Here is a 26341-nt window from a genome sequence, read left to right as displayed (position 1 = left end):
GAAGAAAAAGGTTAATAGTCCCGTCCACCAATTTCCTTTTATTTCTCAACAGTCCTAACAGTCCTGAATCACGTATTGTGATTCATTTGGCAGATAAGTAAATGGAGTCACAAGTTAAGGCACATAATTAAGCTCACACAATTAGGCATTAAACTGGGGATCAAGCTGAAGTCCCAAGAGGTTTCTGAGCCTTAGCTCTTATGTGCTCTGCTCAGATTCCTGGAGAGAAGGTTCTCTTCTCCCCACAGGGCTTCCAGGCCTTCACCAGAGGCTGGAAGGCCTTCCACAGGGCTGGCAGCTGGGCACATAATGTGCCGCCGCCCCGCTGCTCCTCTCTGAGGTTACGATTCATGTCACCCACACAGGCCCAGGGTCTTTCTGGGGCTACACACCACTTGGAGTGGTCTTCTGTGGCATTGAAGGCTGGCCCAGCTGGTCCAGGGAAAGCTATCCGGGTCACGTCCAACACATGCTGGAGCCTGGAGCAGTTGGAGGGTAGGATGCCACGAGAGTTTTGCCAGAATTGGACCTGCAAGTTACTGCCAAGGGCTTCTGCCAACCAGCCAGAATACAGGTCTGTGGAGGATGGAAAAAGGGCATGGACAGGGTCAGGGTCATTTCTAGGACTACTTCCCCTTTCTGAGCTCAGTTTCTTCAGTTGTCAATTCCTGGAGACACAAGGAATGACAACATTAAAACTAATAGCCCTTACCAAATGCTTTATAGGCATCACTTCATAATAATCTGTTAAAGTAGTAGATACCAGTGTCCCCATTTCTCAGATGGGTTAAACTGGGGCTCTGGTTAAATCACACATCACATAGCCAGAAACCAATATGTGAACCCAGGTCTGTTAGTTGTCTACCTCTCATCGATTGTGGCTGTCAAAGAGTCCTAGTCCTTATTCCTGACCTGCCCTTAGCCATGGACACACCAGGCACCCCCTCTGCAGAAAAAGAGCTTTGCAACCCTCAACTTCAGGACTCACCATCTCCAAATTTTCCAAATTTGGCAAAGCTCTGGAACGTGTCCCCTGCCTTGGATGTGAGCGTTACACTGCTGTTCCAGGGGCCATGGAGAACATGGTGGCCCTCAACCACATCTTCCAGATGGGGGACTTTCTGAGCGAAGGTGGCATCTAGCTTGTGGTCATACACTAGGGGGTAGGTGTAGGTCAGCTGTCTGCCTGGAGGGCAAAGGTAGAGAAAATGAGGGACTGTTCCACATTCTGGCCTGGGAATCAGGGATTCACTTTGCCTCCCTGTCCACACTCACCAATCTTCCCAAACTGAGTGAGGGGAAAAGACACACAGAGCAGGGTCTGCCCGTAGGTTCGGGCACTAGAAGGCCAGCTGTATGCAGCAGAGCAGGCAGGTGGTGGGAAGTGCGGAACACTGTGGACCAGCCAGAAGCCCCCTTCTTGGTCCAGGAGCAGCACACCTGAACCAGAAGACAGGGGTCAGGAGGACTGCTTAAGGCATCCCAAAAAGCACATGTGCCACCAGGAACATCCTCCGTTTGCAGGGGACCTGGAGAAGGTGTGGGCAGTGTCAAAACCACCGCTGAGCTCAGTTTCTGCAGCTGTTAATTCTCGCAGTCAAGAAGAAAAACAATATAATAAGGAAGCAGATGTTCAGAGTCTGACAGAGCACCCCCTCCACCACCCCATCCCTGGGCAGGGCAGGGGTTAGCTGGGGAAAATGCATAAGAACACCAGAGCCCTTCTCCAGCCCCAACCCTGGGCTCACCCTTTGTGTGTCCCCGGCTAGACAAGTTCTGAGCCCTGCTGGAGTTAGGTGGCTGGTCATTGTATAGCAGGAAGGCGAGCTGAGGGGAGATGGATGGGGCAACTTGAAATTTCCCCCCAAGCTGGGTCTTAGAGTCTTATTCCAGGTTCAGCCCAGGCGCTCCTTCACCTGGCTGGCGTTCCGGTACAGCGGCAGCAAGCTGCGGCCCACGGCCCCCGCCGAGCTGTTGATGGGCCCCGCGCCGTCGCGCCAGCCCCCTGAGTCCTTATCCATGTACTTGTATCGCAGTCCGCTCTGCGCTGCATCCCCGGGCCCGCTCTGGGCTGGCAGCTTGTAGACAACGAACCTTAGAGTTGAGGAATGGGAGAAATGGAGGGAAGGGAAGACGGGGAACCCCAGGCTTCGCCCAACTGCGGAGCAGCCCCCAGGCCCACCCCGGGAGACGGTCGGCGCCTGCCCACTCACCAGTCCACAGGCTGCCCCGAGTCCCCATAGCAGGACAGGGTCCTTACAGGGACCCACAGCAGCGCGGCCAGGAGCAGCGGGCTCAGCATGGCCATGCCCTTGGGTAGAGGAATCTGTGTTGGGGCCCGGAACGCCAGGTCACAAGCTGGGCCGGGCCGGCCCCTAGACGACTTTCAGTTCCTCAGACAGGCGTGGGAACCCCAGCCGGAACCTCACGAGGATGGAGACTGCCCTCGAGACAGAGAAGCTGAGATTTGAGTCAGTTCTGCGCCTCCGGGGGCGGGGCTTCCTTTCCGACAGTCATTCCCCTCAGGCACCGCCTCCCGCTTCCGGCAGACTCAACTCTTGATATACTCCACCCACCCGTCCGGCTCAGGACACGCCTCCCACGGCCACATGGTTTCCCCCCCCTCCCGCCTCGACTCCTTTCCCGGCCAATCATAGCTCACATCCCTCTGCTAGGCCCCGCCTCCGTCTCTTTCTACTGTGGTTAGTCTCAAACCGCTCTTCGCCGCTAGTACCGCGCTGCTCCCGCTCCTGGGTCAAAAGCGGTCTTGGATTTTTTTTTTTTTTTTTTCCTTTTCTGTCTTACAACCTGAGGTCTACCTCTTGTGATCTTTGCTCTTTTAAGGGGCGCTTGTGCTCCTGGTCCTCCCCCTTTTCATTCCACATGTTTTCCTGGGGCCCGCCTGAGCTAGCTATTCGAGGGAATAGTTTGTGCTTGCTTCGGCAGCACCTGTATTCAAGGGAATATTTTGGATCGGGTCACGGTGGAGGGTGATGGGGCTCTGGGGCCGGGCTGAAGGCTGAATGAATGTACCTGGGGTTCAAGGCAGGAGACAAGGACTATTTAGGCTAAACTTGGGGTGTGGTGGGGAGGGGAGGCAAAGCTTCCAGTGCCAAGAGGGGTCTCTGAAGTTTACATGATGTTGTGAAGGTGTGTATGGCCCCCAATCTCACCCCTGAGAGTAAAGCTTCCTCCCATTTCCCAGCACCCAAAACCCACAAAGTCAGGCCAACGCTGAAAGCCTTTATCTGGAAGGGGCATTAGTACAGGACCCATAACCATTCACAGCAGATCCAGCCACTATCCAGGGCTTCATTAGCCACGGTGTGAAGCCCCCGCTTCTAGGCCCAGAGTCTCCGGGAACCTTCACCCCACAACCACTCCCACTGCCCAGGTCCTCTTGTAAGATGGTCTGAGGGTCCAGCTCTCTGAGGGTCTGTCTCTCTGTCCGAAATATCTGAGTGTCCAACTGAGTCCGTTTATTTGGAGGTCTGTCTCTGTCTCGCTGTATCTGTGGGACCATTGGATGTCTCCGTGTAGCTCCTGCGACTGAGGACGTGTGGGACCTTTGGTTGGAGGCTCCCCCAGGTCTGTCTATGGGCCAGTCCTTGATCTTTGGGTGGATCTGTGGGGCCGCGCGAATCCAAGAGAGGTTGGATTCAAGAAAGGGTCCATCTGAGGGAAAACCACCCTGTGTGGATCTGCTCTTGTTCCATCCCCAACCCCCAGGAAGGGTCCAAATGTTGGGGCGGGTCTCAAAGATGACGCTTCATGTGCAGGGCCAGGTGATCCGAGCGTGAAAAAGCGCGCGGGCAGAGCTGGCAGCGGAAGGGGCGCTGTCCAGTGTGCTTCCGGTAGTGGCGGGTCAGTTCGTCTGAGCGCGCGAACCTCCAGCCACAGCCGTCCCACGTGCAGGCGTAGGGCTTCTCCCCTGGGGGGGGGTGGATGGGGGATGCGGAAGCCTTGAGCACCCCTGTCTGCCCCACCCCTCCCCCGGCTGCCTCTGCGTCTGGTCGCACTTCTTTGCTCAGCCTTGGTCGGTTCTAGGATGAGGCAAGGGAGGCGCCCACCGCGCAAAACGTAGGGAGGCGCTCACTCTCAGGGCAAGGCCCGGATTCTGCACCCACGTCCGGCCTCTGCGATCTCGACCCTTCTTCTGTACCTGCACTTGGCGCCAAACCCATTCTCATTTCCTGGACCCAAGTCGTGTTCGCTACTCCATCGGCTTCATTTCCTGTTCCCTATTATCCTGCCTCTGAGTCCTAAAGCCATCCTCACCTTCGTCCTTTGGTTTGGCTCCCTGTGTTCCAGCCCCTCCCTTGTAGGACCCTCCAGCTGCTGCCCAGTTCTGCCCTCCGCCCCTCAACCTGCCCCGGCCTTGGCCCTAGAGCCTCGAAATCCAAGCCATGTCCCAGGTGATTGTTCTCTCCCTATGCTACTCCTGGCCTCTCCACCTGCGTCTCTGCACAGCACTGCACACAAGGCCCTACCCTCTCTGGGCACTCCTAAATTTAGGACTCACCCTTCCTCCTCCCCGCAACCTCTATTCCACAGCCCCGCCCCCGTCTTAGGATCCCTGGGACCCGGCTTCTCCTCCCATGCCCACCCTCCTTTCCCAGCTATTCCCTCTATCCTTCTGGACCTGCCTCCGCATCTGGGCTCCGGAAACTGACTCTGGCCCTGTCTCCCCTCCTGCGTGCCGCCACGCCCCCTACAGTCTGGCTCCGCCTCCCTGGCAAGCAACCCTTGGCCCCTAATTCGGCTATCCGCTTGCCCCGCACCTGAACCCTCTGTCTTTGACTCGGCGCTTAGCATTCTAAGCTTGTTCCCTCTCCGCAGTCCCTCCTCTAGCCCGCCCCCTCTGTCACCGGTCAGGCTTTCTGCTCTTTAGCCCTTCGGCTGCCCAGGTCTTAGCCCGTCTGTTCCCTGAAACGCTCCTCAGGTTCCCCAGGCTGTTTCTTTACCCCCACCCTCCTCCCGCAATGCTGCCTCTCAGGCTCCCGAGGTCCTAGACTGGCTCCCAGCTCCCTCTGCCTTGCCGGTAGCTCCGAAATTTTACTCTACTTCCTCCACCTGCTCGGGTTTTCCAGCTCCCCAGCCACTCGCGGCTCCTGAGACCCATCCTCCAGCCCCCGTGCCCCGCTCCCTCACCTGTGTGCGTACGCAGATGAGCCTTTAGGTGTGAGCTCTTGGTGTAGCTCTTCCCACAGCCCGGGTGCGTGCACGTGTGCGCCGCCTGCCTCTTGCGCGCCCACGATCGCCGGCTGCGTTTGGATGGCGCGGCGTCCGCGATCCCTCCGGGGTCTCCTGCTGTTCCCCGGAGTCCCGCACCCGCCGTCCCGGGTCCCAGACAACTCAAGAAAGAAGGGGGTGATGTGGGGCCGGGCGCGGGCGCCGGGAGCCCGCGGAAGAGCTGGAAGTGACCTTGGTACTGCGGCACCGGGTACAGCGCTGGGTACCCGGACAGCAGCCCGTAGGGGGCGCCTGGCGCCGCGGGCATTGAAAGCCCGGTCCGCGAGAAGTAGCTGCCGGCGGAGCCCGCACCTGGCCCGGGGTACACCGGCTGCAGCGGGAGTGCCTTGGGCTCGGGGGCTGGGCCCAGGGCTGAGCCCACGAAGGCATCCGGGGCCGGGGCTCTTGGGGCCGGGCGTGCCCAGCCCGGGTGCTCCTCGGGACCCAAGAGCCCAGCCACAAGCCCTGGGCCGCCCACATACGGGCTGGGAGTCTCGGGTGGCAGCGGCGGCGGCGGGAATTGCACCCCGGAGCACTCGCCTGGCGCCAAAGCGCAGGTTTGGGGCGCGCCGCCGAGCTCTGGGCACGAGAAATTGGTGAGAAGGAGATCCAGATCCCAGGCGGTGGCCGAGTCCCTCTCGTCGTCTTCGTCCTCCCTGGGTGCGTCCTGCGACTCTGGCCTCACGTGGAGGGGCAGCCCGGTGGGATCAGGGGGTCCCGGACCCAAGTCCTGCACCTCCTCAGAGCGCCACCACTGGGGAGGGAGCCGGTAGCGTGAGGCTTCGGTGGATACCAGGGTACCCTGCCCAGAGATGGAGAGGGCTGGATGCCCTGATGGGGGCAGGCTGGCCAGAGGCTCTGGGAAGGAGTCTTGTTTGCTTGTCTGTCATGTCAGTCTGTCCCCCTCCCTTACACTGCACACTCCCTCCAGGCCCCCTCCAAGTCCAGGGACAGAGGTCTATGGGTCTGGCTGGAGACCCAAGATAAGACTGACATTATCTGGAGCCACACTCAGGCACGGGGGAAGGGTGGCAGAGTTAGGCATGGAAGGCTGGGTGGGGGGGGCAGCCTTGCCTCAGTTTCCCCCAGACCCTCCCTCTCCTTCCCTGACCCCCCCCAAATTAATTCCCAAGATTAAATTCCTGCAATGCTGTTTCCCCCTGGTATCTGGCGTTGTCTTACTGTGGACTGCTGCACTGTTCAGCTTCAAACCTCAGGGTTCTTTCTTTCTTTCTTTCTTTCTTTCTTTCTTTCTTTCTTTCTTTCTTTCCTTCTAAGTAAGCTCTATGCCCAACATGGGGCTTGAACTCACGACCCTGAGATCAAGAGTTGCACGTTCTACCTACTCAGCCAGTCAGGTGCCCCTCCAAGCCTCAGTTTTATATGACAAGAATAGGTCCTTAGACCAAGTTCAGAGCCCTGGCCTGGACTGAGGACCCCCAGTCTTAGCTAAGATTCAGAGCAACATGGAGACTAGACCCTGCAAGCTCTAACCACAGCCCAGGACCCAGCCCACCCACCTACACCCCACCTGGCCCCTCCCAAGCTCTAACCACAGCCCAGGACCCAGCCCACCCACCTACACCCCACCTGGCCCCTCCCAAGCTCTAACCACAGCCCAGGACCCAGCCCACCCACCTACACCCCACCTGGCCCCTCCCAAGCTCCAACCACAGCCCAGGACCCCAGCCCGCCCACCTACACCCGACCTGGCCCCACCTTGAGAAAGTCCTCCTGTGTGTCCGGGAAGGGGCCCAGGGTGGTCAGCGTGCTGATGGAGGGCAAGGCGGTCTCAGCTGCGGCCATGGCTGGCTGGTGCCCACCCTGGGCCTCAGGCCTCCTCTCCCTCCGTGGCCTCGTGGGCTCTGAGACACCAATGGCCCCTTGGAGGGCTCCTCTCTGCCCTCAGCTGATTGGCTGCAGCCCCTGATAAGAGGCAGGCAAGGCGGGGGTCACTGTTTCTGGGGAAGAGACCTCATTTCAGCCTGTTTAGGGGCTGGGCCTTAAGGACTGACCCTGGATCTAAAGCCAAGTCAAGTTCAGGGGCTGGGGGCTCAGAAGTTGAGGGTTCAGGTGTTGGGTAAAGCGAGGCACTAAGTCTCCACAAAAGGAGAGACTAAGGGGGGGCCTCTTAGTTACCTTCCTACAGAAGGGGTGATAGGCAGAATGGGGATCCTGGGAAGGGACTTCGAGACCCCATTTGCTGTGACTGGGGCCCTGTAGCTCTCCCCCTCCCCAATAAACAGCAGCGACCATGTGGATGGCGGGACTTGGCATGAAGTCCCTGCCAAGCCAAGCATTATCAGAGGCCCCAGATGTTGGAGGCTGCTATCGGGTGGGGGCCCAGAACAGCCGAAGCTCTGTTCCCGATGAGTGGGAGGGTTGGGGCTGGGGCTTCACATTGGGTTGGTTTGAAATTGCCTGGATTGTGAGTTCCCAGGGTCTGAGTCCAGCGCTGGGAGGAGCCCCTCCCAATCCGCTGCTGCTGTTGACCATGAACCCTCTGGGTGGTGCTGGGAGGGGTCAGGCCCTGTGGAGGGGGAGGCTGCCATGACCACAGTTGCTCCAGTGTGATGGGGCTGGGGCAGGGGAAGTGACCCCCTCTGTTGGGTGAAATAAGATGGTGGGATCAGGCCACAGGAAGTACCTGATGATAAGCAGGAGACCCTTAGCAACCCCTGCTCTGGATCTGGCTGCTGTTTGATTGCTGCCCCACACGGGGGTGGAATCCAAGCTTCTACATAGGGACCTCCACTGTTGTGCCCTGGGAGTCCAGGTGGATGCTGTGGACACATCATAGACACCTAGTTCACGGTCACATCCACACACAACTGGTGGTTACATAGTGACCCAGATTCCTGGTCCCCCAGTCACACAGACCATATAGTCCCTGTACATGGAATTGCGTGTCTGCATATCATGTAGACCAGGCACAGATACCCAATTTCCAGACACAAAAACACAGCTATACAACACATTGGTTACACAGTGATATAGTCACACAGTCTCTCAGACATAAAATTCACAATCACACAGATGGATACTGACACAATCACACGCTGCTCCAGAAACACACAGCAGCACACAACCACTCACACACACATACACACACACACACACACACACACACACACAGAGCTACACATCAGACAACCATTCACGGAACCATATGAAACCTACAACCTGACATATTCACGCCCCCTGTCACTGTCACCGTTTGTCATTGGTCACACGATTGCATAGTTACCAATGCCCAACCGTAGGGGGCAGAGCCAGTCAAAGACAGACAACCCTGCCAACACGGAATCAAACACTCCAATAGTGAAAAACACACAACCCTGCCCAGGCACATGTCACCACAGACGCACAATCAGAGTTGGTGCATCGCAAAAGTTGCACATTGCACAAAAAGGCAAAATATTATCATGGGCCACAAGGGGAGGGGGAAGCCAGTAATACAGAAGCCAGCTCACGCACCAACTATGAGGGCCACAGAGAGAGAAAGTGGAACCCCGTAAACTGCTGGGGGGAATGGAAAATGTAGCTACTGCAGGAAAGTCGGATGATTCTTCCAAAAGTTAAATAACCAAAAAGTTGGACAAGAGTTACCATATGACCCAGCAATTGCACTCTTAGGTATATACATCAAAGAATTGAAAATGGTATTCAGGGGACGCCTGGGGGGCTCAGTCAGTTAAGCGTCTACTTTTGGCTCAGGTCCTGGGATCGAGTCCCACATTGGGCTCCCTGCTCAGCGGGGATCCTGCTTCTCCCTCTCTCTCTGCCTGCTGCTCTCCTGATTGTGTGCTCTCTCTCTGATCAATAAATAGATAAAATTTTTAAAAAAACAGGCATTCAAATGAATACTTGTACACTATGTTCATGGCAGCATTAGTTACAATAGTTAAGACGTAGAAACACCCCAGATGTCCACAAACAGATAAATGGATAAACAAAATGTGGTCTGTCCATACAGTGAAATATCTTTCAGCCATAAAAAGGAATGACATTCAATATATAATCATGTGGGTGAACCTCAAAAACATGCTAAGTGGAAGAAGTCCGTCACAAACAATCACACATATGAGTCCATTTAATATCTGGGCAAATCCATGCAGACCAAAAGATTAGTGGTTGCCAGAAGCAGGGGGAGGAGGAATGGGGAGTGACCGCTAATGGGTACAGGGTCTCCTTTTGGGGTGAGGGAAATGTTCTGGAACTAGATAGAGGTGGTGGTTGCCCAGCATCGTGAATGCTAAATGCCTGTGAATTGTTCACTTTAAAATGGTTCATTTATGTTTTGTGAATTTTGCCCCAGTAAAATAAAATGACTGGAATTAGTGGGTTGCTAGAGAAGAAAGCAGAGTCTCTCTTGGGGAGAGATCTCCTTGGTTTGGGATGAGGCACTAAACAGGCCTGTGTGGCTCTAAAATGGGAGGCAAGAAGATAAGGGTCCAGAGAGAGGGAGGCATTTGGCTGGAAGCATTTGTCCCCTAGGAGCCTGTGGCCTGGAGGCATGGCAGACATCCCGGGGTGTCAAGGCCTGAACCCCAATTTGGGTTTCCTGGTACAGATACCGACATCACCCTCTGACACCTACACCAGCTTCAGGGTAGGGACATTTGGGGAAAGGAAGGGGGTGGGGGAGAGAGGCCACTGGTTACGGGAGAAGAGAGGTGACCAGAAGAATGAGAGCCATGCAGAATCAGGGGCATTTCAGGGTGTTGATGGACTCCCTATGGGATGAGGAGGAGGGCTCAAACGGGCTTTTATGGAGGTTAAGGGCAAGAAGGGCCCAGAAAGTGGAAGGGTCTAGGGATACCCAGGCCCCAGGCACTTGGGGACAGGCAGGCCAGTGACCACATTCAGAACACAATCCCACCGTTACTCCCATCACACCCATTCAGAGATGGTATGTGAGGTAGAACATGATATACACACAGTTAGTCAGAATGTTGATATGGGGAGACAAGTTCCTGGAGGGCAGGGAGTGGCTCGGCCTGGAAACCAGGCTAGATCCCAATACTCATCCCTGCTCTGCACTTGGCCTACTGGAACCTTGAGCAAGATCATTCTGCTTTCTGGGCCTTACTGTCCCCACCTGGGAAAAGGCCATGTCGTGCTAGATATGTGCCTTTTAGATATAGAAATGGTCAAGCACAGTGCACCCAGATTCAAATGCACATCACACAAATGCTCGTCAAAGTGACCTAGGTGAGCCTAGCCACTCACTCAGGCATATACTCATATCACACTCACAGTCCAGTCCAAATGCACATAGACCAAATCACACTGACACATGGAGGCCCACAACCACACAGGCATACACACAAATATCCAGTCATGTTGTCACAAATAGCCACATCTAGAGAGAAAACCATCACAGCACAGAGTCATACATATAGACGATCACACGGAATACCCATACACAAGCTTACAACTACACACAACTACAAGAAACCACAAAGACATTCAGGCACACAGCCACAGCCAGTTACAGTGGCATACAACCGGCCACAGTCAACCGCCCCACAACGTCGTAGGTACACCCGCATACAGATACATAGCCAGTCCGGCACCATCACACACGGAGATACAAGAAGCAACAGCGCACGGAAATCACCCCAAGTCACACACACGGTCGCTCATGGCTACACGTGCTTCCTAGGACGGACTGTCAGGTAGGTTGGGCTGCGATCGCCCACAGGAGCCCGCCTCTCCACCTGCTCCCCACAGCAGCCATTAGAGGAGAGACATCAAGGTCTGCCCTCCTGGCTCCCAGGACTCGTTTTTCTGGTGCCTAGGTTTCCTCGTTTAACTCCAGAATCCTTCGGGCACACGGCCCCTGCAACTGACCAATCAAGAGTGGGCCGAGCCCCCTCCTAGGGCCAATCAGAACAGGAACACAGCTGGCCAATTGGCTTGGCGCATTCACGTTCCGCCCCTTCCCTGTTCTGCTTCTTAAAGTCGCTAACGCATCTCGGCCCGGACGTTCACGATTCCACTGCAAGACTGCCGTGGCCCTTTTAAAAGGCAGAGCCGCGGAGGAGAGGGGTCCTAGCACAGACCAATGAGAAGCCCCATTCGGCATCCGCCCCTCCCACCCCCTCCAGAGGTCGGGTGATTTTTGCCTGTCGTACTGTGGACCGTAGGGTGAGGCGAGAGGGGCCAGGTAAGCATTGGTCAGGGGGGCGAGAGGGGCCAGTGGCGCCAGGGTCGCGCCTGCCTGTGGAAGCCACTCCGCCCTGACGCCCCTGCTCCTCCAGGTTGGCCGTGGTTGCTCTGCTTGCCCGCCCGCTGCCCAAATGGCTCTGAGAAGGTTCTCCGAGCGGCTGCTGAGCCGGGGACCAGGCCTGAGCTTCCTGCGCGGGTGGGGGTCAGCGGCGGCGCAGACTGGTCAGTGCCCGTCGGGGGCAGGGTGGAGAGGGTGGAACTGGAGGCTCGGGGGACTTTTCCGCAGTGACTTTTTCGTCCTGTGTTTGCAGAAAAGGGCGGGAAGACACAGAACCGAGCGACTAAGTGTAAGGACCCCTCCTTGCGCCGGGCGTCTGTGGCTCCTGTCCAACTATCTGCCCAGGGTGGGCTCTGTCCCAGAATCCGAGGGCTGCCCCAGAGGGGAGGCAGGGCGTGGCCGGGGCCAGAGACAGTGAGTTTCCCGGAGAAATGCCGTCTTGCAAGTGGTCTTTACTGCCCACATCACCAGGAGCCAGTTGGGAGCGTTGGAATGGGGCTGAGCCTTCCCGGAGAGGAGGGTGCGGTGGTCGGGTGGGCTGGGCCGAGTCAAGCCCTCTCCCACTCTCTGCTCCCTCTCCCACTCTCTGCTCCCTCTCCCAGCCTCGCGTCCTTTATTTGACTGGAGGGACCCGCTGGTGCTGGAGGAGCAGCTGACAGCGGATGAGATCCTCATCAGGGACACCTTCCGCACCTATTGCCAGGAGCGCCTCATGCCCCGAATCCTGCTGGCCAATCGCAACGAAGGTGCTGAGGTGTGCGGGTGGGCACCCTCCCCTGTGCACACCAGCTCTGCCTGCTTTAGCAGGGCCCCGGGCCCCCTCTGTCCCTGGGATGGGAGCTCCAGTGGGCTAGGGTTGGGCCTGAGTTTGAGCATCTGTGTTTTGCAGTTTTTCATCGAGAGATCATCTCAGAAATGGGGGAGCTTGGTGTGCTGGGGCCCACCATCAAAGGTAGGGACAGATTTATTTCCACACTCTGCAGCCCCCTCTGTGCCCTGGAAAGCCCCTTCTTATTCCTGAGCCTGAGTTTCCTAGTCTGCAAATCGAGGCTGTTATTCCTCCATCTGAAAGTGGCTGTGAGGAAAAATGAATAAACCTTCAAACTAGGACCAGCTTGGTGCCCCCTCCTGGGGCGCCTCTATATAGTTCTGTCTCTTGGGCCCCAGGAATCACACTGGTCCCAGCTGGGCGGGACTTTTGTCTCCCATTGCCCTGTCTTCCTTCCCCCTCCCCTCCACCAGGGTATGGCTGTGCCGGAGTGTCATCTGTGGCCTATGGGCTCCTGGCCCGAGAGCTGGAGCGGGTGGATAGTGGCTACAGGTCAGCAATGAGTGTCCAGTCTTCCCTTGTCATGCACCCCATCTACGCCTACGGCAGCAAGGAGCAGCAGGAGAAGTACCTGCCCCGGCTGGGTGAGCAGTTGCCTGTAGAGCCTGGTGGAAGGAAGACCATCTCAGTGGTCTGGAACTTAGGAGTGGGACTGTCCCCAGAGCCTGCCTTCTATCCCTACCTCAAGGATAGCTCCAATGGCTACCCAGATCCCCTGCCAGACTGTGGGCCTCACCCCTACATTTAATCCTGAATATTTCCTCCTGGGTCTCTATTCACTCTGCCCACTTACCACCATCATCTCCCTCCTGATTCGCTGTGTGTCCCCATCCCAGCCCAAAGTTTAAAGTCTTAATTTCCTGGCTGGGTCCACCAGGCCCCTCATGAATAGGCAGGCCTCTGCTGACCATGCCGCCTCATCTCTGGCCGTTCGACTGCTTCTCCTCAGCCAGACTCAGCTGGCATTCTCCACGTGTACCACTGGGCCTTTGCATATCTGTACCCTCAGTGGAACCGCTCCTCTCCACCCTTCCTCCTCCTGCTTAACTCCTTTTCACTGCCTTCAAGACAGGTTCGTTCTTTCCTGGCTCCTGTGGGGCCCCTCCCTCCTGATCATGGCGTTGTTACTGTGGCCTGGGGGGATGGGAGGCTATCCCCACACACTGACACCACTTGAGAGTGCCATGGGGGCAGAGTTGGGTCTCCCTTTGGCCTGGCTTGATGGGGAGGCTGACAATTTTCATTAGAGGAGTTGAGTGGGGGACAGGCAGACTTGTGACCCTATCTTGTCCCTGCAGCCAAGGGGGAGCTCCTGGGCTGCTTTGGACTCACAGAGCCCAACCATGGGAGTGACCCTGGCAGCATGGAGACCAGAGCCCGCCACAACCCATCCAACAGGAGCTACACCCTCAGTGGGACCAAGACCTGGTGAGGGGCCTGGGTGTCTCAGGCAGGTGGGCAGGGGCAGGAAGGAGGTGGCCAGACCCTCACTGCCTATCCCTCCCCCAGGATCACCAATTCACCTGTGGCCGACCTGTTTGTAGTATGGGCTCGGTGTGAAGACAGCTGCATTCGGGGCTTCCTCCTGGAGAAGGGGATGCGGGGCCTCTCAGCCCCCAAGATTGAGGGCAAGTTCTCCCTGCGGGCCTCGTCCACGGGCATGATCGTCATGGACAGTGTGGAGGTGCCAGAGGAGAATGTGCTGCCTGATGTATCTGGTCTGGCGGTGAGCAGCGGCCACCTTGGGAACTGGTATTAGGTCACCTGCTGGTGCAGCTTCCTTGGGCAGGACCCATGCTGGGGACCCAGCTGGGGACCAGACACAGTCCCTGTGCTTGAGGAGCCCACACACGAGTGATTCTGAGAGCTTCTGCCTGGCTCACTGATGTTTGGAAATTGCCCTTTTGGGGTGACCATTTCGCTTATACTGGCTCTGCCAAGGACACGTACGGGCCTGAACCAGTTTAATCCTTTGATACGTGTGCTTTTTCTGTCTCCTTCCATCATCCCCTAGATCTGAGCATCTGAGACGCAGGTCCTGGGCTGGGTAGAACTGTGTGTGTGTGACCTTTGGTGCTGGGACTGTGTGTGATTGAAATGGCCGCCCTGAATGCCTCTGTTTACCGTGACTGCACATCTGGGGAGGGGGCTTCGCCCTACGTAAGTTAGTTCTGCCTGGGGCCTCGGAGCTCCTGGGTGGGGCTGAGGCCTCTCTCTCAACCCCACAGGGGCCCTTCGGCTGCCTGAACAATGCCCGGTTTGGCATCGCCTGGGGCGTGCTCGGAGCCGCCGAATTCTGTTTGCACACAGCCCGGCAGTACAGCCTGGACAGGTGTGTGGGGCTGCCATGGGATCTCCTGGGGGGCTTGACGGGGGGCACGGGCTCCATCCCTTACCCTACCAGTGACTCCTCATCTCCTGCCTATCAGACTTAAGTTCCCCACTGGGTGAAATGGTCTGGGAAGTCCTTCTGAGCAGTGAGGGGCCGACTGCTCAGTGACAGGGCCAAGGTGAACTCAGGGCCGAGGCAGCCTGGGAAGGCTTCCTGGACTGGGGAGTGAGCATACCCACACTTAACCCTGAACTTCCCCGCTTAGGATCCAGTTTGGCGTCCCCCTGGCCAGGAACCAGCTGATTCAGAAGAAGCTGGCAGACATGCTTACTGAGATCGCGCTGGGCCTTCACGCCGGCCTGCAGCTTGGCCGCTTGAAGGATCAAGACAAGTAGGGGCTTTGTGTTGGGGGAGCAGGGGGTAGGCAGGAAGGAGAGGACCCTGTGCCCCTGCTGGACGTGGTGGTGGCTGGAACTGGGGAGAAAGGTCTTTCCTCCCTCGTGGCCCCTGGGGACCTGTCCCTTCTCTCCCTCTTGGCCTTAATAGGACAGGACTGCCTGCCTGTCCCTTACTGCAAGCTCAGTGTCTGCTGCTGTGACTAGAACTTGGGGAATCTTCTCCCCTGGCTGGGTTGGCCCAGGGCTTAGGGACTTCTGGGATCAGTTCTTTGTGATCCCAGACTTGTGACATGTCTGGACCATTCCCAGGGCCACTCCGGAAATGGTCTCCCTGCTGAAGAGGAATAACTGTGGGAAGGCTCTGGATATCGCCCGCCAGGCCCGAGACATACTAGGGGGGAATGGGATTTCTGATGAGTATCACGTCATCCGCCATGCCATGAACCTGGAGGCCGTGAACACCTATGAAGGTAGGTGCTGGGTCTCGGGGTGGGGTGGTGAGTGTCCCAGGGGCCTCACTGTCTAGAGGAGAAGGGTGGGGACAGCAGGCCTGAGTCCTCCTCCCAGCTGTCATCACTAGCAGTGTGACCTGGGGCAAGTTCCATTGTGTTCTTCATCTGGAGCGGCTCACACAGGGACTGTGGCAGTGACCTGCTCTCGGCCCTTTCTCCCATGGTGCTGCCCAGGACTTTGCAACCTCCTCGGGCACCCCCAGCACAGGGCACGGTGCCTGGTGAGCTGGTGGGTGCCCGGGAGCAAACGTGCAGCTACACACAGGAATCACCACCCCACTTTACGTTAAGAGAAAAAAGACAAATCACAGGCTGGGGTGTCTGCACTTGGTGACTGGTTGTTAACGTGCATGGGGCCCAAAATCCCTTTCCTCATGGGAAAACTGACATGGAAAAAGATAATTTAAAACTTAAAAAAAAAGGAAAAAATAGTACCATCTCGTATGAGCCAGGCAGAAATAGGGAAATGTAAAGGGGCACAAGTGCTCATCTGGGGGAGAAAGTGGGACCACGTTAGGCCTGAAAGGAAGCGTAGCTCCTTGGGACAGCAAAACAGCTTCCAGGTGCTATTCTGGATGGGACATTCCATAAACAGCAAGACGGAGGGTTGGGGGGATACTACCGGTGTGGGGATGACCCTGAGGACAAGCAGAGGGGGGCCTTCAGGGAGTTTTACGCAGGGGAAGGATGGGGTCAGATTGGCACTTGGGAAGGAAACATAATTATTTTGCTCCATGAAAGGGAGGCGGTATCTCTTCACCCATTCAAACTGAGAAAGAGCAAAGGAGAGCACTGAGGGCTCTGACATGTTACCCAGCCCGGAGAGAGGGGAATATGGGATACGGCACGGTGGCTTTAGGATGGCGGAGATCAGCTGGGACAAGCAGTTTATCTGATTTTTGCTTTCCCATCTCTTCTGTGGATAAGAAAGGGCCTGACCTATCCCACAGGGAAAGAAGCATGAATGGGTTGAAAATCAAACATTTAACCAACTGTGCAGGGTTGGGTGGGATGAATCTGCCAAGTGTGGGGAGTCCCAAAGCTGGGCCCACGGCCAGGGCTGGACTTGAAGTTCTGGGTCTAGCACAAGGACCCTTGTTGGGTTGTTTGTTTAAATTTTTTTTTTTATTTTTGCCAAGATGCATTACAGAACTGTGAAAAAAATTTTTTCAGCATGGCGCCAGTGGTGGCCTCAGCCTTCTCTTGGTGGCTGTCACTAAGAGGGGACGCTCCCAGTAGCTCTCAGAATTCGCCATCTTTGTGGGCCTGTTCTTCCGAAGTAGTAGCCTAGGGGGAGAGGGGACATGAAGACTGACGTTAAAGCGAGGTTGTGAGCTGTTCGGACTCCACACCGACTCTGTATTTATCTTGTCCAGGCACTCACGACATTCACGCTCTGATCCTTGGAAGGGCGATCACAGGGATCCAGGCGTTCACGGCCAGCAAGTGAACATACTTCACCCGGGAGCCCAGATGGTCTCAAGCTCCTTCCCAGGGAAGTGCTGTGCTCTGAGCTTGCTCAGGGAGGTGGCAGATGGAGCCAATTTTTATAGTGGGAAGTGAGAGACACTGATTCTTAATTATCAAAATTTTCCCTTTGAAGTCATTCAAATGTGTTCCTTAAAAAGAAGATGGGACTCTCTGTACCAAGTTTCTCAACCCACTTTTAACCATGGACAGGAATGGATTCCACTTATCTTGGAACAGAAGCTTCTCTTGACGGGAGCCGGAAGAGGGAAGAAGAGTGGCATGGAGGCAGCCTCTGGTGTCTGACTGAGCAAATGCCCCACACACCGGGAGTTCACTGTGTGCCCTCCAACCCTCCCATCTTGTGGGTGAATGCCTAATGCTGGATGTTGGAGCAGAAAGAGTAAAAGACTAATAAAGTCGGCATGTGTGACCCCAAGGTGTTGGGCCATATTTAACTGTAACCACCCAAGAAGTCATTTCAGTCATGGGAAAAGTGTGGGGACTGTGAGGTGTTTGACATGCAGGGATTTCCCCCTCAAGTGGTGTGGCCCGTGTCCGAGTTTTGGGCTTTGCTGTAATAACCCTGGTTAGGCACTGACCCGGGCTCAGGACTGTAGACAGAGGGGCTGCTGTCCTTTCTGTCACCACAGAGCTGACCATACAGTGGTGGCAAGTAACAACCGTCTAGCTTCTCAGCTCAGACATACCACCTCAGGGAGCCTGGGGCCATGGGGGAGGGGGCCAGAACATCAGGGGTTTTGCTGGGATAGTGGTCCCTGTGTGGTTTGGGGCTGGGCTTGGTGCTAACGTCCTTGGTTTGTGTTGACATTTACTTCATCTTAGCCTTCCTCGGCGGCGCCCACAGACATGCCATTAGTCATACCTCAGGCTGGACGCACAGGTCTTTGTACACTGTCTCCACGGTGTGGCACACTTGTTTGAGCTCTGTTTCCAAATGGCTGATCTTTGCCATTTTCTGGGTGAACTCTTGGAGCTTGTCCTGAATGATCTTGTTGTGGTGATTATAAATCTGATACATCCTCTCCTCGAGCTTCTCTGTCAGGTCTGAAACCTTTTTAAAAAATAAAGCATGTTTTTAGAAAATCAAACAAGAGGCATCACAAGATGTTTGTTTTTAAGCGTCTCGCTAAGATTTCTGCAATTTATCTTATAAAAATGGTAACAACAATTCTAGTGACTGGAAGTGAAATTGCCTGTATATTTAAATTTTTTTAAAGGAAGATGCAAAATTATGTATATAGTACAGGCTCAGACAGGTTAGGAAGAAAATATGCAGTGGAAACTGGAAGAAAACATGCGACAAAGTAGTGTCTGCTTAGTGAGATCATAGGAATGTTTTCTATTTTTTCTGTTATGTTATACTCTTCTCTACCTTCTAAGTTTTCTCTGATGTATCAGGGCGTGTACTGGTAGGGATGGGAGGAGGGAGAAGGGAAAAAGTCAGCCTATCTTTGAGAGATGCATGACATGTGTCCCCTATGTGACCCACAAGCTGTCCCATTCAACAGAACTCATGATGCATTCTGAAGAAGCTTCTGGGACAATCATGAATGTTGGACCTGAACATAACATCAGGCTTTGTTAGACACTTTAAGGCCCAGCCATGTCAAGGGAACCCTACCCTCCCATCACAAACCATTCCATTCTTTTTTTGTGGGGGGAAGATTTGTAAGTAATTACTACACCCCATGTGAGGCTCAAACTCACAACCCTGAGATCAAGAGTTGCATGCCAGCCAGGCACCCCACAAACCATTCAACTTCTGGAGGACAAATGTGTGTGACAAAGAAGGCTATGCCTCAGCCCCTACTCCCATGGCCATCAGCCCTGGCATGAAATAAGAGGGGTGGACTGTGGGGGCAGATGGGCCTTTGTTCCTCATCCTGGCTCTTTCATTTGGGCAAAGTATGTCCAAACCTTACTTTACCATCTATAAAACAGGTCTGAGCTCTTGGCAGGACTGTTGTAGGAGGAAGTGAGGTACTATCTGCAGCTTGCTTAGCATCAGGCCTAGAACCTCAAAGACACTCCGTGGCAGCTGCTCATCCCCTCCCCTTTCACCCTTTACAGAGGACGCCTTCCCCCTGCCCACCGGGGCTTTGCGGTGTGTGGGAGAATCTCTCACCTTGATCTTGAGGCTGTCCCTGAAGTTGGTCATGAGTGCGTGGTCCTTCTGTCTGCTCTCGTTGATGTTTTCAATCAGCTCCTGGGCCCTCTTCTTCAGGATGTCGATGCTTGAGTCCAGAGAAGAAAAGTAGGATCCTGACTTCCCTTCTAGCATCATCAGCTGGCGGTTGGCACTGGAGGTGGCGATAGAGGGGCTAGAAACCTGACTTCTGTAAGTACAGGAAACGGAGGTCAACACTAAATTCTCTCCAGAGCGCTGATGTCAACTGGCTCTGTGCTGGGGGGGGAACCAGGGTCTGTGTCTCCTGTGGGTGACGCTCGCTTATTCACCCACACACCGCCCTGTGAGGCAGGGACAGCATCTCCATTTTAGAACTAAGGAAATAGATCCAGAGGGGCAAACAAAACCCACCGAAAGTTCCAGAATGGGGATCTCCTGGGCTTCAGAGCCCACTGTCATGTTATTACACCAACTTGTTGCTTTGAAATGAGTGTCATTTCTACGATAGTATATCAACAACTGTAGATTGGGGCAAAGCTTGTAAACATTTAGAAGGATTCTGCATATAGATTGCTTTGTCAAGACCTACGGCTTTGCACTCTGGTTTAAAAACAAAGAACTGGAGGAGTGCTTGGTTGGCTCAGTCAGTGGAACATGCAACTCTTGATCTTGGGGTCCTGAGTTCAAGCCCCACGTTAGGTGTAGAACCTACTTTAAATAAATATTTAAAAATGAAGTGGAAATTGTGGGTAATGCATTAAGAATGAAGTTTATGCAAAAAAAAAAGTTGCCATCTGATTAGCAGACCCCTTGGTGTTCTAAATTAAGATTAAAATGTTTACCGTGGGGCTCCTTCCTTCTCTCCCTCCCTCCCTTCCTTCCTCTTTTTTTTTTTGTTTTTGTTTTTTTTTTGTTCTGTATCTCTGCTTTATCTGATCTGTAAGCACTTTCCGTCAGGCGCCCTCCTAACTGCACACCTTGTCTTGCTCCATCCTCTTGACCATGCTTTGGGGTTGGCCCACCTATGGTCTTTACCTGCCTCCTAACTGAGGACGCAGAGTCAATGTGTCACTTGCCCAGGGTCACCGGCCAATGTGTGGTAGAGATGGGTGTGGCACCCAGCTGGCCTGACTCCCCAGCCCATGTCCTGCTGCCCCAGCGTCCTCTGTTTCTTTGCCATCTGAGGTCCTTCCAGCTCTTAATGGCTGACTCAGAGGTGCCAACAGAGCAGTTCCTGAATACACCAGTTCACAAGCAGCCATAGAGTTGGCCAAGACCACAAGCCAGGCACTGATTACTTAGAAAATTACATCTTGATTTTTGGATGCTTTCTCCATAAAACTCTTTTTCTTGGTGGTTTTCTGATTGCCTAAGCTCTTCCTTTTGGCACAGGACAGAAACGCAGTGAAACCCCTGAGCACAAGAGCCTGGGTGGCCGGAGTTCTTGCCTGCATGAAAGCTCTCAGGCCCTAGACCTCAGCTGTGTCCTGGTCCTCAAGTACTCCTTGCCAGATGGCTTCTTACCTCTGTGGCTTTACCTCTGTGGCTTTCTTGCTCTCTGACTTGACCTGTGAGACCTAGCCCACACCAATGCCTCCTTTGATAAACTGTCTATGACCCTGTGCCTGTCTCTATCACTGCATGTGCTTGTCACAGCTTCCATTCCTGTCTCCCCAGAAGGCTGTGTCCTATTTATCTCTGAATTCCCAGGACTCACCACTTAGTAAATCTTCATTGTTTGTTGAATGAATGAAGGATGCCTTCCGTCTGTCTGATATATTCTGCCCTCCTCTGGCCTCATATAAAGCATGCAAGTTCATCAGCCTCCAAGGCGAGACGTGTGTGTGGTCAGTGCATTTATCAAAATGGGAAAGTGTGTCTCTGAGGCAGATAAACTATAGCAGAGACTTATGTCAGCTAGAAAATAAACGAACTAAAGCATTCCTGAGCATTCTTGTAAAAAGACATTGTACTGCAGGAAAAAGGTTCACTAAGGAGTTTATGGCCTCCTAGCTTGCGATTACTGCTTTCCTGCGGGGAAGTGAGCCAGAAGGAGATTAATTCAGACCTGGGACACACATTTTATTTTTTTCCTTTTTTTATGATTTTATTTTTAAGTAATCTCTACACCTGAAGTGGGGCTCAAACTCACAACCCCAAGACCAAGAGTCCCATGCTCTTCTGACTGAGCCAGCCAGACCCCCCAACTCCAGACACCGACAGTTCAACATTCAGACTTTTATAACATTTGGATGCTTGTGAAAAAAAAAAGTGGACGGCTCTTAAAAAGACAGCCATGTTTTGCATGATGATGACGGAATGAATTGTGAATATGGGTTCCAGAAAGCCTGGTGTTTGACTTCTTTGAGACCTCAAGCACTGACTGCCCTCCTGTTCAGCCTAAACCAGGGGCTCTATCACTACAGTCTTCATCTGGGGTTCTCAGACCCTCTTCCCTTCACCCCTGTGTCACACCCACACCAAAACCCCACCCTGGCTGTCCATAACCAAGCGGTTGTATCTTTTTTTAGACTTAGGAACTTGAATGACACTGGAGGAAATAAGGATCCTGTGAACAAGGTCACTGCAGAGTCTAGCTCTCTAGTTTCTGGGGGGTCCTCAAGGTCACTGGGCACCCTGTCTGTGCTCTTGTCACCTCCCTCTCTCATTCTTACCAGCCATTCCAAACCTTCATAACTCTCCTGTCCCTGGCCGAATACTTGCTTCCCCTCACCCTGAGCAAATACACACACAGTGTATTCACAAACAGGCCAGTAACTTCCTCCACTGCCCACCCCCCTCCATAAATGGATCCACAGCCACCATTCCTCTTTCCAGATTCCCCACATGGCAGGCAGGAGAAGAGTTCCATGCCTCTTCGGGCCTCCCAATCCCCCTCCCCTCTGTACCTCACCCTCTTCTTGTACCTTTGACCTCTCCCTTGGGCTGACCTATTCCGGGACATGTCATCCCCAGTTTCACATCTTAAAACAGCACACATATACGCACCCCTCCCCTCCAACACCAGGTAGCCCTCAGCCAGCCACCTCCTCCTCCTTCCCTTCACAGCCATGTAGCTCATCTAGAAAGAGCTGCTGACACTTTCTGAGTGCGTTTTCTCACCTCTCTCTTCTCGGCCCACTGGTTCCCGCCCCAGTTCTCAAATGAAGCGTTTCCTGCCAAGGTCCCCTGTCGCACCTGGCAGATACCTCAGGCCATAATTCCCTTGACCTACTGGCTGCAGCTGGTGCTACTGACCACCCTTCCCTGCCATTCCCGACACATCACGTCCCCAGACTCTGTTGCTGGCCTCACTCTCTTCACACCATTGTTCTCACCATTGTTCACACACTTGCTCTGAAGCCAGGACCCCCAACCTTCCTCCCTGCTGGTCTTTCCTGCTAATCCCCACCCACCACCTCACAATGTACAACCTGTCATTCCCCAAAGGCACCCTTGTAGCCAGTCCTTTTCCCTGCCTATATCCTGCCTCTTCTAGAAAGTCTTCCCTGGCTGAGTTACATGCACACAGCACCCACAGCGTCAGGGCCTGCCCCTGAGCTTCCCCTGTCGTCTCTGGGAGGACTGAGCCATGTGTCACTCATCTTCATGTCCATAATACCTACGTCTCATGATAGGAGTAATAAAGAGGCATGGAATAAATGAATGAAATGACTAGAGAGGGCTTTCATTACCATCCACCTTCTACAACCCCCAAGTTCATCCTCTGCTCACACCTGTCTCCTGAGCTCCCAACAGTGTATTGGACTACCTCCAGACCCTCTCCACTCGGCTGTCCCGGAGGCATCTCAGACTCCCAAATTTGCACACCAACATCACCATTCTCCTTCCCCTTATGACCCTCTCCACTCGGCTGTCCCGGAGGCATCTCAGACTCCCAAATTTGCACACCAACATCACCATTCTCCTTCCCCTTATGAATGACACCAAAAGTCACCTGGTTCCCATGCCAGAAACGTGAAAGTCAGCCTAGAGTCCAGCTTCTCTCTGTCCTCCACATCCTGTCAGAAAATCCTCCCTTCCACCCCCTTAATCTCTCCCAAACCTATCATCTCCCCTCTACCTAATCATTTGGAACTCCACACCTATCATTTCTCACCTGGTCTTTAGGGACTTTCGAAACTGCAATCTGATGGCTTACTCCTGCTTGACGGTCGGAGAGCCCCCACGTGCTACAGGATCAAGTAAATTCCCTCGCACAGCACACAAGGCCTTCCAGGGCCCAGGCTGCCACCTTCCCTCGCCACCCTCCACTCCGAGCAATTTGGAACATTCCACAACTTCACCAAACCCACCGGCCTTTGCCTGAAATGACTTTTCCTTCCTACAATTTCACCATTCAGAGTTTCTGCTAGTGCACCCCCTCAGCACCTCCGCTTACTAATCGCAGCACTGCCACGGTTTACACACATTGGTTCCTTCCAGGACACCGCGCACACTGAGGGAGGGGACAGCATTCTATAGAACCCAAAGGCGGCACAAATAGTTACTGAATACGTAAAGGAATGAACTTCTTCCAGAGCCCTATGTAACATTCCCGCTCACAAACCTCCTTGCCCACGGTCACCGTGTCCCGACAGTGCAAGGTTCTGAAATTAAAATTGTAAGGGCCTGCCCCTCCCATAGGAACCAAAAATAAATTATAAAAACAGGTGCTTCTTTTTTACACAATTGCTCACAACTGGCTTGCGCTGCTAGCAGTTCAAAGTCACTCCTTTATCAGGCTCCAGGGATGAGGATGGAATGGTTTCCGTGGCAGCTATGCAAATGGTGAAAAATCACTTGAATTCGTCTCATTCAAATTTTGTTGTGGGACAAAGGCCTGCATCGCATGTCTGCAGAGAGCTTCTTGATTTTTTCCAACCTCTCCTTTGGGGATTTATTTCTTTCCATTTCATTTTTCTTAATACTCAGCAGCTGCATATTCATCAGGATGCTAATGAATCATAGGCTTCCCTGGGCCTGCATTCACCAATTAACTTTAATAAACAAAATGCACGATGTCCTCTTCACTGGTTTCCCCCATTCCCAGGCCTGCTTCTGTTGCCCAACCCTGGATGGAGGCCAGCGAATGGAAGTAGGCCCAACAAAGCAGGTTGGGTGTGCATGGCCCCACGGAGGGGTCAGGTAAGGGGGACTTGGGGTGGGGGCTGTGAACACTTCACCACGCTCATCTATTATGGTCTGTCCTTCTAAGGAGTCTTTAATTCAGCTGCAAGGATTAGGACATAGTTTCCGAGCAGGGCCCACGCTGGCAGGGGGCCCGGGAACGGTGAGGAAATGGGTCTAAGTGAAGAGACCATCTGTTCGCTCCAGGTAAAGCTCTGATTGGCAGGCGTATGAGCCAGAGCAGCCCGCTGGTGGGGCCCTCCCTCCGTGGCCTCTAACAGATAATACAAGTAAACAATCCGCCAGCCACTTATGACCACCGCAGGTGGCAGTCCCAGGAGGGGAGACAAGCTAATCAAACATTCAAGGAGGAACACAACAGAATCTCTGGTGCTTGGGCGAAATGAGGTTTTGCTGAAGTGCAGCCAGGAAGGGGGAAGGTTTGAATCAAAGCTACTGAGTCCATTCCTTACCCTCTGCTTTTCTTTCCCGAAATGTGTTCACATTTTAATCATGTCGCTGAGTGTCTGCTGCTGGATCTAATAATTGGCCCTTGCACTGGTTCTAGTCCATCTGTTTTTTCAGCCCAAAGCTCTAGTGGAACTCCCTGAAGTCTCTGATAATGCAGTTGTCTGTGTCTCTTTGCCACTTCGATCCAGGTCGAAACACCCTATTTGCAGGAAGATGTTATCAAACAAATGACTGCAGTCATTTCCTTCTTTTTTCTGGTCTCCAGTTGATAATACACACCTAGAAACCACTCCCCGTTGCAGTCTGCTTTACAACTGAGCAATCTGGAGGTAAGGGGAACCTGGCTTTATACCTAGAGTCCTCAGGGCCCTGTCCTGAGCCTGGCCTTGTCGCACTCCTTCCCCAGGTGAGCTCATTCACCCCACAGCTGCCACTGAAACAGTGGCTCCCACAGCGCCATCTCCAGCCCCTTGTCAACCCTGAGTTCCAGGTCAGCAAATCCGACTGTATGCTGGACGTGTTCATGTGCATGTCCCAAGTCACCTCAAGCTCAATAAGGGCAAAATGGAACTCATGTTCCTGCCTCTGCCACGGAAACCATTACCAGCTGGAAACCAGTCCAAAGTGGGGAGAAAGCGGTGTGCTAGTAAACATTTAGCAATTGGCTCTTGGTGGGGGAGAAAAAAGGCCTGATTTGTACTGTTTGCCAATTTCCATGGTGCGGACTCCCACTATAGCCAATTTCAAGCTACCAACATAAAAGGGCTAAATGCTATATTGGGAAGAGATGTGTAGAACTGGCTCTTGTGGACTGGGAGGAGCCTGCTCCAGCACAACCCAGCAGGGCTATCCCCACTGCCAATCACAATGCCTGACACACCGGCCTTTTCACCGTTTGGTAACACACCAGCTGGGAGAGATCCTCGGCTCATCCCTTCCTCATGCCTCACTAAATGCTCCTTCCACCCCCATAAGAGTTTCTCTCCATCTGTCCTGCTAGATGCTACCCCCACAGGAACCTCCCACCTGATCTCACCACGTCCATTCCTGCCCGCTCCCACCCATTCTCCACAAAGCAGCCAGTGTCTTTTAAGAACAGGAACCAGAACATGGCACTTCTCTGACGCAGTGATTGCCCTCCTAGGTATCTACCCAAGAGAAATGGAAATGGACGCCCACACCAAAATTTGTGCCTGGATATTCATAGCAGCATTACTCACAAGAACCAAAAACCAGAAACAACTCAAACATCCATCAACCCATCAACCAATGAATGGATAAGTAAAACACGGTGAGTCTGTAATGTAGAATACTATTCAGCCATCTGGACAAATGGCGTTCTGATACGTGCTACAACATGGATAAACCCTGAAGACATTATGCTCAGTGAAAGAAGCCAGTCACAAAGGACCGCATGAGTGTATGAGTCTGCTTATATGAAACGTCCAGCAGAAGCAAATCCATTTCCAGAGTGGCAGAAAGTAGTGGTTACCACGGGGCTGGGGGAGATCCAGAAACCAGGGAATGATGGTTAGGGGTGCAAAGTTTCTTCTTCGGGCGATGAAAATGTTATAAAGTTGACTGTA

The 26341-nt window shown here is 53.8% G+C and overlaps 4 protein-coding genes across 5 annotated transcripts in view; 1 reads left to right on the top strand and 3 right to left on the bottom strand.

Moving 5' to 3' along the window:
- Positions 1 to 18: 18 nt before the first annotated feature.
- LOC111162495 (deoxyribonuclease 2, lysosomal) lies at positions 19 to 2428 on the bottom strand. Its single transcript, XM_022526948.1, has 6 exons — positions 2214 to 2428; positions 1917 to 2094; positions 1749 to 1827; positions 1276 to 1440; positions 989 to 1186; positions 19 to 576 (listed from the first exon to the last, which is right to left on the bottom strand). The coding sequence occupies exons 1-6, from the start codon at positions 2306 to 2308 to the stop codon at positions 212 to 214; spliced, it is 1080 nt and encodes a 359-aa protein (XP_022382656.1). The 5' UTR covers positions 2309 to 2428; the 3' UTR covers positions 19 to 211.
- Positions 2429 to 3291: 863 nt separating this feature from the next.
- LOC111162569 (Kruppel like factor 1) lies at positions 3292 to 7038 on the bottom strand. The gene is made up of 3 exons (XM_022527067.1): positions 6952 to 7038; positions 5152 to 5986; positions 3292 to 3931 (listed from the first exon to the last, which is right to left on the bottom strand). Exons 1-3 carry the CDS (start codon positions 7036 to 7038, stop codon positions 3756 to 3758), a joined length of 1098 nt encoding a protein of 365 aa, XP_022382775.1. The 3' UTR covers positions 3292 to 3755.
- A 4313-nt stretch (positions 7039 to 11351) lies between these two features.
- LOC111162518 (glutaryl-CoA dehydrogenase) lies at positions 11352 to 18114 on the top strand. Of its 2 annotated transcripts, XM_022526986.1 has the most exons (12): positions 11352 to 11404; positions 11499 to 11628; positions 11718 to 11753; positions 12067 to 12210; positions 12354 to 12416; positions 12707 to 12877; positions 13592 to 13721; positions 13803 to 14019; positions 14522 to 14625; positions 14891 to 15016; positions 15333 to 15493; positions 16912 to 18114. In XM_022526986.1, exons 2-12 carry the CDS (start codon positions 11538 to 11540, stop codon positions 16983 to 16985), a joined length of 1317 nt encoding a protein of 438 aa, XP_022382694.1. In that variant the 5' UTR covers positions 11352 to 11404; positions 11499 to 11537; the 3' UTR covers positions 16986 to 18114. The 2 variants fall into 2 exon arrangements, with proteins under 2 accessions (XP_022382694.1, XP_022382695.1); XM_022526987.1 differs by lacking the exon at positions 11352 to 11404 and having other exon boundaries at positions 11439 to 11628.
- The window catches only part of LOC111162520 (synaptonemal complex central element protein 2), a 16315-nt gene continuing 6638 nt past the window's right edge, over positions 16665 to 26341 (bottom strand). The window contains exons 4-6 of the mRNA XM_022526988.1: positions 19152 to 19362; positions 17889 to 18077; positions 16665 to 16822 (exon numbers count right to left, since the gene is read on the bottom strand). Of these exons, the coding sequence (XP_022382696.1) occupies positions 16778 to 16822; positions 17889 to 18077; positions 19152 to 19362 (445 nt within the window). The 3' untranslated portion in view covers positions 16665 to 16777. The remainder of the gene's footprint in view (positions 16823 to 17888; positions 18078 to 19151; positions 19363 to 26341) is intronic.

The sequence above is a fragment of the Enhydra lutris genome, unplaced genomic scaffold (genome assembly GCF_002288905.1).
Source record: "Enhydra lutris kenyoni isolate GAN:26980312 unplaced genomic scaffold, ASM228890v2 scaffoldscaffold92, whole genome shotgun sequence".
Lineage (NCBI taxonomy): Eukaryota > Metazoa > Chordata > Mammalia > Carnivora > Mustelidae > Enhydra > Enhydra lutris.
The sequence above is the reverse complement of the archived record's forward strand: the minus strand, read 5'-3'. Positions and strand labels throughout refer to the sequence as shown.

Coding starts and splice junctions, on each gene's coding strand:
- LOC111162518 (XM_022526986.1), top strand. CDS start 11,538: ATGGCTCTGAGAAGGTTCTCCGAGCGGCTGCTGAGCCGGGGACCAGGC. Junction 12,878..13,591: donor GAAGTACCTGCCCCGGCTGG/GTGAGCAGTTGC, acceptor TTGTCCCTGCAG/CCAAGGGGGAGCTCCTGGGC. Junction 13,722..13,802: donor CTCAGTGGGACCAAGACCTG/GTGAGGGGCCTG, acceptor TCCCTCCCCCAG/GATCACCAATTCACCTGTGG.
- LOC111162495 (XM_022526948.1), bottom strand. CDS start 2,308: ATGGCCATGCTGAGCCCGCTGCTCCTGGCCGCGCTGCTGTGGGTCCCT. Junction 1,828..1,916: donor TGTACCGGAACGCCAGCCAG/GTGAAGGAGCGC, acceptor ATCTCCCCTCAG/CTCGCCTTCCTGCTATACAA. Junction 1,187..1,275: donor CACTCAGTTTGGGAAGATTG/GTGAGTGTGGAC, acceptor TTTGCCCTCCAG/GCAGACAGCTGACCTACACC.
- LOC111162569 (XM_022527067.1), bottom strand. CDS start 7,038: ATGGCCGCAGCTGAGACCGCCTTGCCCTCCATCAGCACGCTGACCACC. Junction 5,987..6,951: donor CACAGGAGGACTTTCTCAAG/GTGGGGCCAGGT, acceptor CTCCCTCCCCAG/TGGTGGCGCTCTGAGGAGGT. Junction 3,932..5,151: donor TCATCTGCGTACGCACACAG/GTGAGGGAGCGG, acceptor ACCCCCCCCCAG/GGGAGAAGCCCTACGCCTGC.